We start from the raw sequence: 13655 nt of genomic DNA on the forward strand, positions 1-13655 counted from the left end.
GCCCTGCGCCGGCTTTTCTCGACTCGGGCCTAATAAAAATAATAATAATCTGAGCAAGAACAATATAGCTGTTTCCGTGGCAACCACGTATTTTGCCTCACTTGAAAGCTCTCGAGGTCCCCCACATGTTTGTGGGGTCAGATGTCACGTGTCGTGCACTTACACCCACATGACTGACCCCGAGTGCGCGTGTCCCATTGACTCCCATTCATTCTGAGCAGGTGAAAATATGCGATTTGTGCACGTCATGTACATCTTCGGAAAGGTCTCAGTGCCGTGAATGTGAATATGTGTGAGAGTCGCGACAGTGGCGAAAGACAACCGCGTCACTGGTGATTTCGTCCCCATGCGCCCACTGCAGACTCAATAGGCCCTGCGCCGGCTTTACTCGGCTCGGGCCTAAATAATCTGAGCACAAGAACAATATAGCCGTTTCCGTGGTAACCACGTATTTAACTTTATTTGAAAGCTCTCGAGCTCCCCCACATGTCTGTGGGGTCAGATGTCACGTGTCATGCACTTACACCCACGTGTCTTACCCCGAGTGGGCGTGTCCCTTTGACTCCCATTCATCCTGAGGAGGTGTAAATATGCGATTTGTGCACATGTCATGTACATCGTCGGAAAGGTCTCAGTGCCGTGAATGTGAATATGTGTGAGAGTGGCGACAGTGGCGAAAGGCGACCGCGTTACTGGCGATTTCATCCCCATGCGCCCACTGCAGACTCAATAGGCCCTGCGCCGGCTTTACTCGGCTCGGGCCTAAAAAAAAAATCTGAGCAAGAACAATATAGCCATTTCCGTGGCAACCACATATTTGGCCTTATTTGAAAGCTCTCGAGGTCCCCCACATGTCTGTGGGGTCCAATGTCTCGTGTCGTGCACTTACATCCACATGACTGACCCCAACTGGACGTGTCCCCTTGACTCCCATTCATTCCAAGCAGGTGTAAATATGTGATTTGTGTACATGACATGTACATGTTCTTAAAGGTCTTACTGTCGTGAATGTGAATATGTGTGAGAGTGGCGACAGTGGCGAAAGGCGACCGCGTCACTGGCGAATTTGTCCCCATGCGCCCACTGCAGACTCAATAGGCCCTGCGCCGGCTTTACTCGGCTTGGGCCTAATAAGCATCCACCTGTTACTGTGTCTCTGTCAGTGCATCAGCCTCCTGTGTGTGTACCTGTGCATCGTAGATCCTCTGCATGGCCTGATAGAGTTGTGTACAGTAGTTAGACATGGCTGCAGTGTCTTCCTCAAACACTCCCAGCAGAGAGCGTGTCTGCAAACACACACAACATGAGACACAAACACAAAGAATATGTTTAAATCAAGTCATAAGACCACACATCTGTACCGATCTACATCTGCAGAACACTGGGCTTGTTAAATATGTCCCTGATGTGTGCAGATCTCATTTTGATCTCCAAGGAGCCTTGGTAACATTTAACAGCTGTTCTAATGAGGGTGTAAAGGAGTAATGTTTTACTTTTTTTTTTAAAAATGGAATTATGCATTTTAAAACATTTCCCTGTGGCCTACATAAACTGTAAATGCTATGCCTGGGTCTGAATTCTTCATTAATTCAACTCCACAGGCCCATCTTCAACCCTATTTCTGAGTAATGACATGAGAAAGGTAATTTTGAGTGCTGGCCCTTTAAATCCAAATGAGCCACTTCATGCCCCGCTCCCTCCAGGTTGTTGACCATGCTTTCTGTCCAATTCAGCCACTTGTGTTCATTAATACAACCAATGACTGAACATTTTAAGTAATCAGCTCAAAATTTGGACATATTTCAGTAGAGCCCGACCGATTAATCGGCTGATTATAGCTTATCACCGATTAATCAGCATTGGTCAATATGTAGCTGATATATTAATTTAAGTTTTTTGTTGCGCAGAGATTCTGTCACTCCGTTCCTATGTCTGTGTGCTGCACACTGCCCGAATACCTGGCCCCTCCCCCTCACACACAGGCACAGGCCAGCAAAGTGCACCTCTCACACTCAATCGGCTGCAGCAGAGAAGAGAGAAAAGGCGAAAGAAACTACATTTATTTTACTCCATGGTAAGCTGTGACTTCGTAAAACAATATAGCACTAGACTTTAGTGCCCCATGAGAAAAGCGTCCTTGTGGAAACACGCTGCCAGGGTACACCAAGGAGAACATTCTAGCTTTTTTTCACTCAAGTTTTAGAGAGTGTATTACAGCGTTTTAACATTGTGTCAGTTGCATCTCAGTGAAATAAACAAAGACATATGCAACTGTTAATTCTTATGTCCACCATTATCTAATATAAGACTGTTGTGCAGCATTTTAAAGTTATGTAAATGATCTTTATGAGATAAACAAAGATGCAACTGTTAATCAACATGTCCACCATTATCTAATATAAGACTATTATACAGCGTTTTAAAGTTATGTAAGTTGCATCTTTGTGAAATACTGATGTATGTAACTGTTAACTCCCATGTCCATCATTAATCTCAGACTACTATACAGCATCCCACTTCACTTCATACTGTCATGCAGGATTTACCGGGGCTCATAAATTCACAAGTTAATGTCTTCATTAAAATAATTTTGAAAAGGTTCCAAGTAATGTATTTAGTTGTAATTTTATGTATTGCATGTTTTGAAAGCAGCTCCATTTTTTTTTTTTTGTTACATAAAATGTAGTTTAGTCCCTTGTATTAAGTCTAATAATGTGATGCATATTTTAATTATTTCTTATTTTGTTTGTAGACAACTTTTTTTCACTTTTTAATGTTTGCTTCAGCATTTATTTTTGAGCTGTTTGCAAATACCCAGAGGCTGCAGATGGAACTTTTCATTAGCTAGTAAATATGACTAATTGATATTGGTAAGATGTTTTTGTGAATAAGCCTTTTAAAAACACATAATGTATTAGTTTAAAAACACCTCACATTAGCATATGTATTATCACTTTCAGCTTAATGCAGCCACTTGTTTTTATTTTAAAATGGCCAACTATAGAATCAAATTCTATGCTAATAACCAAAATGCATTAAATGTATATATTTTCATTTCACAGTTAGCGGGGAAGAGTAAGGTGTGGAGCCACTTCACAAAAGACTCCACAGGCGCTAGATGCAACATCTGCAGTGCGCAAGTTAGCCAGGGCTCCAGCACCAGCAAAGCAAAGAACACTACAAATTTTCTTATTTATCATTGTGTTTACAATTTGCTTTTCTTATATCACTGTGTTCACAGTTTGTCTTTTCTTATTTATCAGTGGGTTTACAGTCCTTATGCTGACAGTGTTACCAATTAAAGTTCCTTATTTTAATTTAGTAGTCTTCTGCTTCTGTGTGTTGAGTCATATTTTGGGTATTATAAGAATTTATGTTCATGTACAGTAAATATCCTGTGCTCTTGTTTCACATATGGGCCAATATATTGCTTATCGGCTGATATATCGGATATCTGCTTTTTTTTTGCCCCCAATATCGGTATCGGCATCGGAGCCAAAAATTCCATATCAGTCAGGCTCTAATTTTCAGTATGGACTACAAACACTGTTGCTGATAAACAATTATGGGATACTCAATGAAATGTTCATTGGAAGTCTTGACCTTATATGTGCAAATGTCATGATGTAACTAGTTATAGAACGTAACAAATTAAGCAGGAGTTGAAAAGGGTGTTAGAAATCCACTCAATTTTTGCTGGCATTAATATAGAGATAGCATTGCAGCACCTGGAGGGTTCAAATTCAAACTTTTTGAACTGCGAGAGTCCCCAAATACACAAATAAAAGTACCAAAGACTAATAAAAGTGGGTTTAGCAAAATATGACCCCTTTAATGTTTCAACCCTTAAAGAACTACAACTATTTTCGTCACAACTTCCAAATGATTTTTGGCTTTTCCTAAGTGATTTATCAACACTTGTTATTAGGATTGAGGAGATGACATAACGACCAGCGTCCCTGCTCCATTTCATCATTTTGAGCTTACAGGCGCGAACAGTCCCATAGCAGTGCATTCATTGTTTTCATTGCATTCAATTGTCTGTAAAATCGAAGCAGAGGTTCGCGCAGCCGCCTGGCAGCGGCAGTGCAACCATATGATATTATATGTCTGCAACAAACACAACGCGGCAACGGGTAGAGCTCCGCTTCCCACAATGCACGTCGCGACAAAATTCCAAAGATGCCCAAGTTACCTGCCAGCTCTGTTTGGAAACAAATGGTTTGTTTATGGTGGAGTACACTTCGAAATTGTTCACCGTGAGGCAAGAGATTCAGGTGAGTAATCACAGAAAGACTTACGGATTTGTGATACTTAGGCTATGACTCGGATTTTACAGATATGATAAAAAATTGGTGACGAAAGTCTCCCGCAGCTTTAAGGCTTTTGCATTCTCCCACTGTGTAGTAATTTAAGCCGAAAACGAGATAGTTAACGAACTGCATGTAGGTACACAGTCGCAGAGTCCAGATCCCTGCACTAGTTGGCCATTTGCCAGTAAACATCAGCAACTCGTAGGGGTCTATATCCCTAATATCTCCAATCTTCTCCAAATACTTTTGCTTAGCAGTTGTGTTGAGCTTCTACTGATAGAGAACCCTTGCTTTTGCCGCCGCCTTATCCATTATTAGGCACGGGGCAAGGCACACATGCCGGCAAGGGCTTATTAAAATTGCGTGGTTCCGTTATTATTTTTTTTCTTGGACACTTTGAATGTAAATTTGACCCCCTGAACTTTAACAAAAACTCAATTTTATTTGGTCAAAAATTCAAGCCCGGCAAATTTTTTTTTTTTTTTTTTTGAAGTCGCCAAGAAAAAATATCGCAAAATTACTTGGCCACATCCCCTCAAAAATCTAAATACATTATGCGGATGGGAGCCCTCCCCAATTTTTTTTTCCACATACAAACATGAAACTTGGTACAGACATAGCTTATGGTAGGACAAGTAAAAAATTACATTATGGCCCTGCCCTAAACCCTACAGGAAGTCGGCCATATTGGGTGGAAGTGTGGACCTATAAAATCACACCCCTCATACTTTCATCATCTCCTCCTAGGGTTTACATCCAATTTGCACCAAACTTGGTAAAAAATCACCTACACACGTGTGATCAAAAGTTATCACCTACATTTTTTATCAAATGTTGGGCATGGCTGTGACCAGCTCACAATGAAACGGCCATTTTCAGTATAAAAGTGTGTGTATCTCACACATAGGGTGTCAGATTGAGTTGGACCCAATGTAGCATTTGTGCGGAATGCCAACCTGAACACGATGATTTGTATCTTGTATAGTTGGATCGTAAAATGGCTCTCTGGCACCCCCTAAATTTTTTGAATGGAACAAAAAATTTTTTTTTGACAGTCAAAAAAATTTGGCACAAACATCCCTCATGCCAAACTGAACCAAAAAGCCAATGAGGACACACCCCTATTTACAATCATGTTGCCATGACAACATCAAAACTGTGCCATAGTAATGAATGGGATTTTGGCAGAATCACACCCCTCACACTTTCATCATCTCCTCCTAGGGGTTTGCATCCAATTTGGACCAAACTTGGTGGAAATCACCTGCATACATGTGTGATCAAAAGTTATCATTTACATTTTTGATCAAATGTGGCTGTGATGACCTCACAACGAAGCAGCCATTTTCAGAAGTATAAAAGTGTGTATATCTCGTAGAATGTTGGATCAAGCCCACAATACGGTGTCCTCTCACTGTCGGTGACCTCAGCGGTCGAGTTGGGAGGCGGTCACATGGGAGGGCAAGGGCCTTAACACCGCTTGCAGTTTTAATTTTTCTTAAATCTTGATTCATATGGCTCTTTCCTGCATGTCTGTACTATGCTGTTGCCCATAGCAACCAAACGCTTGTAAGTTCAAAATGGCACAGCCTCCAAAATATGTCACATGATATGACGTATGTCCTCATTCCTAATAAAATTATCCTCTGCATTTTGCATTTTTCTGTGAAAATCAAGATTTTTTCCTGTATTTAATTCACTGATCATGCAGATGTCCATTAAAATTCAGAATGTATTCAAAAGTAATTTGATCAAATCAGAAAAACAATTGTAAAAAGTGACTCTTAACAAAATATATCATTAACTGAACATAAAACAAGTGTCTCCATCCACTGTCATTTGTCAAACTCCGTGGGTTTTACTGGTGAATCAGTGTTGTAGAAGATGACTATGTTTCGACGTTTGCTATGGAACCTCTGAACGTCCAAATGGGTCACATCTGATGACCATGAAAAGATGACAAACTGCATTTTACACCATTTATTTATATGTGTTGATTAGGGATGCAACAGTACTCTGGAAAATCATGTACCATTCAGTCCACCCTAAACAGGACAATCCACTCTTATGGACCGTGGGTTTTCGGTTTTGCATATGATTTCTCTCTCTCTCTCTCTCTCTCTCTCTCACTCACTTGCTCGATATGCATGTGAGCACGCAGCGCTGGGAAGCCCCATCCCTCTGTGAGAGACAGCGGACAGAGAAGCGACTTTAGACTCAGCAGAAATCAGAGTCCTCAGGACTGTACAGTGCAACAATTTCCGTCACATTTGCTACTAAAAATCAGTCTGTGCGAAGAGAAATATGCCACCACTAGCACATGTGCGAAGGAGTTGTGCTGGTATCATGTCTAAAAATAGTGGGAAAAACTAGGCTATATTACCGTTTCTTGTCCTAGTCATCAATTGTTGGAACAATGCTTCATGGGAGTGGTAGTTTTAAGTGTGTACTGTCCTCCTCAATCCGAATACAAAAGAACTACATTTCCAGGTAAACGTTCCAGCCCTTACTGATGTGTGCCGGGAAACCACGACATTTGGATCATTTTTGTACATTACAACTAAGAACAAGAAGAAGCCTCAAGCAAAATGAAGAGGTATTTTTTTGTCGTTTCTACCTCAGTATTAGGGCTGCACAATTAATCGTTAAAAGATTGTGATCTTGATTCACATATGTATGCAATCTCATTTCTAAACACAGACGATTTTTAAGCATTTTATTTTATGGGCTACATAACAAATAAATGCCCACAATAGTCCATGGGCCAAGACCAAGATTTGGGATATTGGTACCACCCAAGGGGGCAAGTTCTAGCGATGCATTTTGAAATGGCCTATATCTATAGATAATATTTTGCTATGATAGCCATTCCAGAGTAGTAGCTTAGTCACAGCTATCAGCCATTGAATAAACCCACTGTAAGGGACAAAATCAGAGGTCATAAAACGTCATCTGAATGTATGGAATGTTAATACCAACACAGATTCGCCACATTCATGGCCAGTTCTTTGTTATTATCAAAGATCTGAGTTACATATAAACCAAAAAAACAAAAAAAAACAGTTTAGACAATAGATAAGTGCATACTGCAGCATTACACATATAGCAGTCTGGTTGATGAATAGTCTCTCCTCTAAGCTAAGTTTAATTAAGGTTAAGTGAAATAAAGTGGTAAAGTGAATATGAGAGAACGTCCTTAAGGTTAGGAGAAAATGTAAAATGTATATAATAGTTTAGCAGTTTCATTATGAGCATAATTAACCCATAAAGACCCAAATATACGCATGTGACTAAAAGCATCTACTGATCTAAACTGTTTAATACTGACGGATCCATTAATTCTATCAATACATGTTAATAATTGGTGTAAAATACAGTTCATCTTTTCATGGTCATCAGATATGACCCATTTGGACGTTCAGAGGCACTGTAGTTACCATGGAAACACCATCATCTTCTACAACATTGATTCCCCAGTAAAACCCATGGAGCTGGATCAATGACAGTGGATGGACACACTGGGTTTATGTTCAGTTAATGAGAGACTGGACTGAAAAAGTCACTATTTCTCAAGTTTCATGATGATTAAAGTGCATGATTCATAAAATAGGGAGATAAGTATTTATTATTAATAATATTTTCTGGAGAGGGGGTGGGATTAAATAAGTTGCACTTCTTCTCACCCCTTTTCAGGCATGTAAATGAAACTATTCTGCTGTTCTTTTGTCTAAGATTGTTATAATTTTTGATATTTGTATTATTATTTATGTTTTGCTTGCTGCGTAATTTAAATTTCATTGCATGTTTGGAATAAAACACTAAATCAAAATAAATGAAGACTCTGGTACTAAAAGTACCGAAGTCACATTTTTGGACAATTCAAGTTGAGCATATAAACATGATGTATTTGTTTAGCTAAGTCCACCCTCTAAATATTTTTTAATAGACTTTTTTTGTGATATCAGTACTTTCAGCACCAGGGTCTTCAAATACAGGAAAATACCTGATTTTCACAGAAAAAAATGCAAATCACAGAGGATAAAATTATGATAAATGGTGATAAATCACTTAAGAAAGGTTAAATAGAGAGAAAATTAGAGACAAAAGTAGTATCAGGCCCGCTTGGGTGCTGTGCCACTCATCCCTGAGTCCATTTTCGGTTAGGCCCTAGCATCCAGACCTGCACAGACACCAAAATACCTGATGCGTTATTTTCTTGTTGGTTTGCATCAGGATTGGCACTATAACATGTGCTCTTATGTATGAAATGAAATGTTACATTCATTTTCTGCTCCGTAGTTGTGTCATTATTAAACTACTGTCTTTGTTGTGATCACTCCAGAACTTTCATTTGCTCTGTATGAAAAGAGAATATTTATCATCACCTCACTTATTTCAATGTTAACTAGAAAAGCACTCGGAGAGTGAAGACCTCCGCCAAGGCAGATCAGTCATCCCATCTCCCCATCACCACCAAAATTTAATCATTTGTTCCTTGTGCCACTATCAACATTTCCTGAAATTTTCATCCAAATCCGTCCATAAGTTTTCGAGTTATCTTGCACACGAACAGACAGACAGACAGACAGACAGACAGACAGACAGACAAACAAACCAACGCCAGCAAAACCATAACCTCCTTGGCAGAGGTAACTATGTCTTGACTAAGTCTTAACTAAACACTGATATTTACTTGCCTTGGATGCTGTGTTTGAATGGAATGAAAACGTGTGGATTTACACAAGTAATTTCTTTTACCCATATTCTTATATTCATCCATACTATGTTGTATGTGATCTCTGTACACACTTTGTCTCTGTATAAGGTTCATGCAAGTTGTGAAGAGCCATCTTACTGGGGCAAGGCTTCTTCAAGGACGCAGTGGCACCAGGTGAGATACAACTTATGTAGCATTTGCGTAAACATGTACATGTAAGAGCTTGGCAGTCTCCCTGAAAAAGGCTGATCACAAAGAGGTTCTCGCTGTATATTTCCAGACACTGATGGCTGTGAGGTTTTGTTTTTACCCTGTGTGCCGAATAAAACCTTCTTTTGAGACAATCCCTTGTTTCACTGATTTTTGTGAAACCGACAAATTGGTGGAGGATGCGGGCAACATCAGAGAGAAGGAAGAAGAGGAGAGCAGTTTTTTACTTTTCTTTTCCTCATATTACTCTGTCTGATGTCTGGCTGACAGCAGAGGTTGTGCTACACATTTTTCATGTCCATCATTTTGACGGACAGGGTCGTAAAAATTCCGTCATAACATATTATTATCTGTCATTTCAAATTTTTATTTTTTAACGATAAAGAGATATATTTAGTAATATTTAATGTTCAAAAACATCTCAATGATGCAGCAGCTGTAGTTGCTGTTGGCTGATAAACCAACATGATATCACGACTCGCATAATTATGTATGCCACTTTTAATTAGTGTGTTATCATGCACTGAGGGTTAGAGTTCAGGTTATGTGAACCAGAGATCTATGCACAAATTTACATGCCATCAAACAACACATTAACGGTAGAAAATGCGTATATATAGTACACCAAATGCCACAAGAACTGGCGTATTACTTGCTTGTCCGTCATCCTTCACCGCATCAGTCCCTCTTTTTTCACCGCGTTTATCAATGCCATCACATTTACCGGGCTTTCTAAAATAAGGAGACTTGGCTGTCTTCACAGTTTGTGCTAGCAAAGTAGCATCTAATTTTGGATAAAGTCAGCGAAAAAACATGACACAAGACTTGACACTGACTGATTAATATTCACACTCACCATGAACTGGACAGGGGGTCTACTACAGGTGGACTAACGGTGAGTTATGTGACTGAAGTACTGCTGTTGTATTCAGTGTAGTTGTGAACAGTGGTGCTGTTGGTTCTATACAGGTAGGAGGCTGTTATGGACTGGTTGATGACTTGTTAAGAGAGACAGACAGACCAGCGATTCTGCGAACAGGATCTGTTCACAGCATTTTGTGAAAACTTCCTTTGGTAGTGTTATGAGATTGGTGTGTGTGTGTGTTCCTTAAGTGCAAGAGCAGTGTGTGGCGCGTGCGTATGGTGTGAGTGGTCGAGCAAGGTGAGGGAGCGGCAGTTTTGAGTATGAGTGTGTAAGAGGACAGAAGGAAAAAGTGTTCTAACATCGATATACTGTGCATAAAATAAACGCTGCCGTCTTCCACTGCTGGCAAGGGAGTTAACCCCGACATCGGCCCTAGAGGAAATATCCCCTGTGCTCGCTGACTACGGTTGGACGAGCCGAGGAGGAAAGGTTAACAGTAGATTACCCTCAGTATTTTAATCTGTCAAAATGGCAAATGGCCTTTAGAATTTTCCGTCATTTAAAAAAAAATCTGTCAATGACGGAATATTTTCGGTTAACGTGACCTCTGGCTGACGGTGCATTATTGTGCCCAGTAATGGGTCAAGGAGAGTAAGTACGAGAGGAAGAAACGAACAACCCAGAAAAACATCTCTGGAGGAAGAACCTGAAGAAACTTGAAGAGTTCTGCATTTGATAAGCCCCCACAGTGTCTCTAAGTGAGTGTATATGTAAGAGTGTAAGTGAGGAAGCAGGAACCAGTTTAAACTGAATTCTGCATATTGACTATTCTAAATTTTGAGGTTTGCCAAAACTTATATGCATATTTGCAGAGTGTGGAGTGGACGTATGTGTTGTTACGTTGTTCATATGTTGTTTATTTTTATTATTTTTGTTTAAAGAGAACTACGGTATGATCCAACAGCTGAAGGAGCTGTTTGTTTTTATTATTTTTGTTTACAGGGAACTACGGTACGGGCCGACAGCTGAAGGAGCTGTTTGTTTTTATTATTTTTGTTTAAAGGGAACTACGGTATGGGCTGACAGCTGAAGGAGCTGGTTTTTTTTAATTATTTTTGTTTAGAGTTTAAAGTAAAGTATTTTTGTTTTTTCTGAAAAAGGGAACTGGTCCAACAGCTGAAAGACGCTAGTTGGTTAATTTTAAGATATTTTGGGTCAACAGCTGAAAGATTGCTGTTTGTGATTCCAATAGCTGAAAGCTGCTAGTTGGGTATTTTTAAAGGAAACTAAGGTATTTTGGGATAACAGCTGAAAGATTGCTGTTGTGGCTAGGTTTAAGAGGTAATTACGGGTAATACAAATGTACGAACCAACGGACGTAACAGATTACTGTACCTCCGTTTGAAGCATTCGTAAGTGTATTCTTGAGGTATTGAGCTTAGAACCTATCTGGTTAAGTTAGGACAGAGACAGAAATTAGCAGACAGTCTCATAGGTACAAGGCAGGCTTTGGCTCCATCTGGTGGAGCTTTTTGGAATAAAACATAAACATTAACATTAACTAAACATTAATTTATTGATTGGTCAGTTGTCTTTTCTAAGCAGTAATCTTGATTCAGTCAATCCTATTGATTGTTTTGTTGCTGTTTATGTACTTATAATTGATCTATAGATTTGATTAGTATTGGGCTGATTTGGTTAAGTTCACTGATTGATACGTTGTACTGCCCTACTCTTCTAGGCATAGAACTTTTGATTCAGTTAATCCTGTTAATTGATCTGTTGTTATCCGAGGATTTATAATCAATTTATAGATTTGCTGTTACTTTGGCCTTCTTGGATCCTCAGCTATTGATCTGTGTTGATTTATGTAGATAGATTTCTTAGTATTGATTATCGTGGTTCAGGTATTTCTGAAATTCTTTAGTATTGATTATTCTGAAATTCTTTAGTATTGATTATTGGTTGTTCATGTACTCTCAATTTTAATATTTGGAATTTCTTACTCGTTTCTCTTTGATTTAGGTTGACCTTACTTACTGTTTGCTGTTGATTGACTGTTAAAATTCTCTAGTATTTAGAAATAATTATTTACTGGCTGATTGATGTTTAAATCACTCAGATTTTATTGCTGTTTTGACTTTCTGAGCCTATGTGTGGGTTATGCTCATTTTATTCTCCTTGATTTTTAGTTTCACCTGGTCATTTGCATTCTGATCCATATAATATTTGGAGATATCTAATCTTTACCTTAATTTTGTTCGACCACTCACTTCGATTCTATTGCTGTTTTTTTTTTTTTTTTTACAGCATTTTAGCCCCACTAGTGATTAGAAGACAAGTATTTAATTGCAGCTGGAGGTTGGCCATTTGCTATATAATTTTTTTTTTTTAATCAGATTTTATTGTTCCTTCCTAACCCCTTGAGACTTTCTGGTAGTTTTTTGTCTATCGTGTCAGTTATCTTGTTTTATCAGGTTTTATCACTGTCCATAGCCCCTAGGCCTACCCTTAAAATTCTTTTTCACGTTATGCATTGCTGAGTTTTTAATTTTTTTAGGCTCACTGATAATCCAAATCTTATTTAACCGTTTCACAAACTTCACTGTTGAATTAAAGTCCCCAACAATAGCCCATTAACATTTTTTATTCTTTCATTTTTTGATCATTTTATTATTTTTTTTTTTCTTGTCCCTGTTCTTACTTTTAGGTCTTTTATTTACTAAATCTGAGGTATTTATTCACGTCGTTCAGTAATTTGGTAGTTGGCAATTATTGTACAAATTGGAATTAGCTATTTTTGATTATCCTATTTCAAAGCTCTTTTAGGATCACTGATAGGCTAATCTTAATTCTGAATTGGAGTCTCCAATTACAGTTCGTTAGCATTTTTATCCTTTTTATTTTTTGGATCATTTTATTTTATTTCTATTCTTTCCATTTCTTATTTTCACTTTTAGTCCTGACTATAAGCTGCGGCTGACTTTAAGTCGTACCTGACTATGAGCCGCAGGTGTCCACGTTGTCACATGAGATATTTACACAGAAAGATGGTGAACAGAAAGATTATTTAAATATTTATTTCCATACCTTAACTGCTTTTTTCCAAACAGTGCCTGTAACATGGCAGTAAAACGGCAGTAACACGGCTGGTTAAAAAACCCAAAAAAGTCATTAATCTCTATCTTCATCTTCCTTCTGCTCACTGAAACCACTGCAGTCATCTTCTTCAGTGTTCTTCAGTTGAACATCCTCAAAGCCCCAATCACACACCTTCTACGTCTCTCCTCCATTGTTGCTCAATGGCACTTCTGTGCCACAGCTCTATTTCCTTCTTGGACAGACACATCGATTGCTTTTAACTTAAAAGCTGCAAAATATGCATTTCTTCGTGTGTTTTCCCTGATGAGGGTTTGTGCATGACACACAAAATGATTGTTAAAAGTTAAGATTAAAACTTCTCTTCGCATCACCTCTTCTCCCTATCTGTCTCACTTTTGCGCTTCCTGCTAGAGCACCCCCTGGTGGCCGTTAACCCATATAAATCTAT

The 13655-nt window shown here is 38.8% G+C and overlaps 1 protein-coding gene across 2 annotated transcripts in view; it reads right to left on the reverse strand.

Moving 5' to 3' along the window:
- Positions 1-13655, reverse strand: part of appl1 (adaptor protein, phosphotyrosine interaction, PH domain and leucine zipper containing 1) — a 77656-nt gene that overhangs the window by 62825 nt on the left and 1176 nt on the right. For both annotated transcript variants that reach the window (XM_030135354.1, XM_030135355.1), the window contains exon 2: positions 1188-1286. In XM_030135354.1, the coding sequence (XP_029991214.1) occupies positions 1188-1286 (99 nt within the window). The remainder of the gene's footprint in view (positions 1-1187; positions 1287-13655) is intronic.

Source organism: Sphaeramia orbicularis, chromosome 5 (genome assembly GCF_902148855.1).
Source record: "Sphaeramia orbicularis chromosome 5, fSphaOr1.1, whole genome shotgun sequence".
Taxonomy (NCBI): Eukaryota; Metazoa; Chordata; class Actinopteri; order Kurtiformes; family Apogonidae; genus Sphaeramia; species Sphaeramia orbicularis.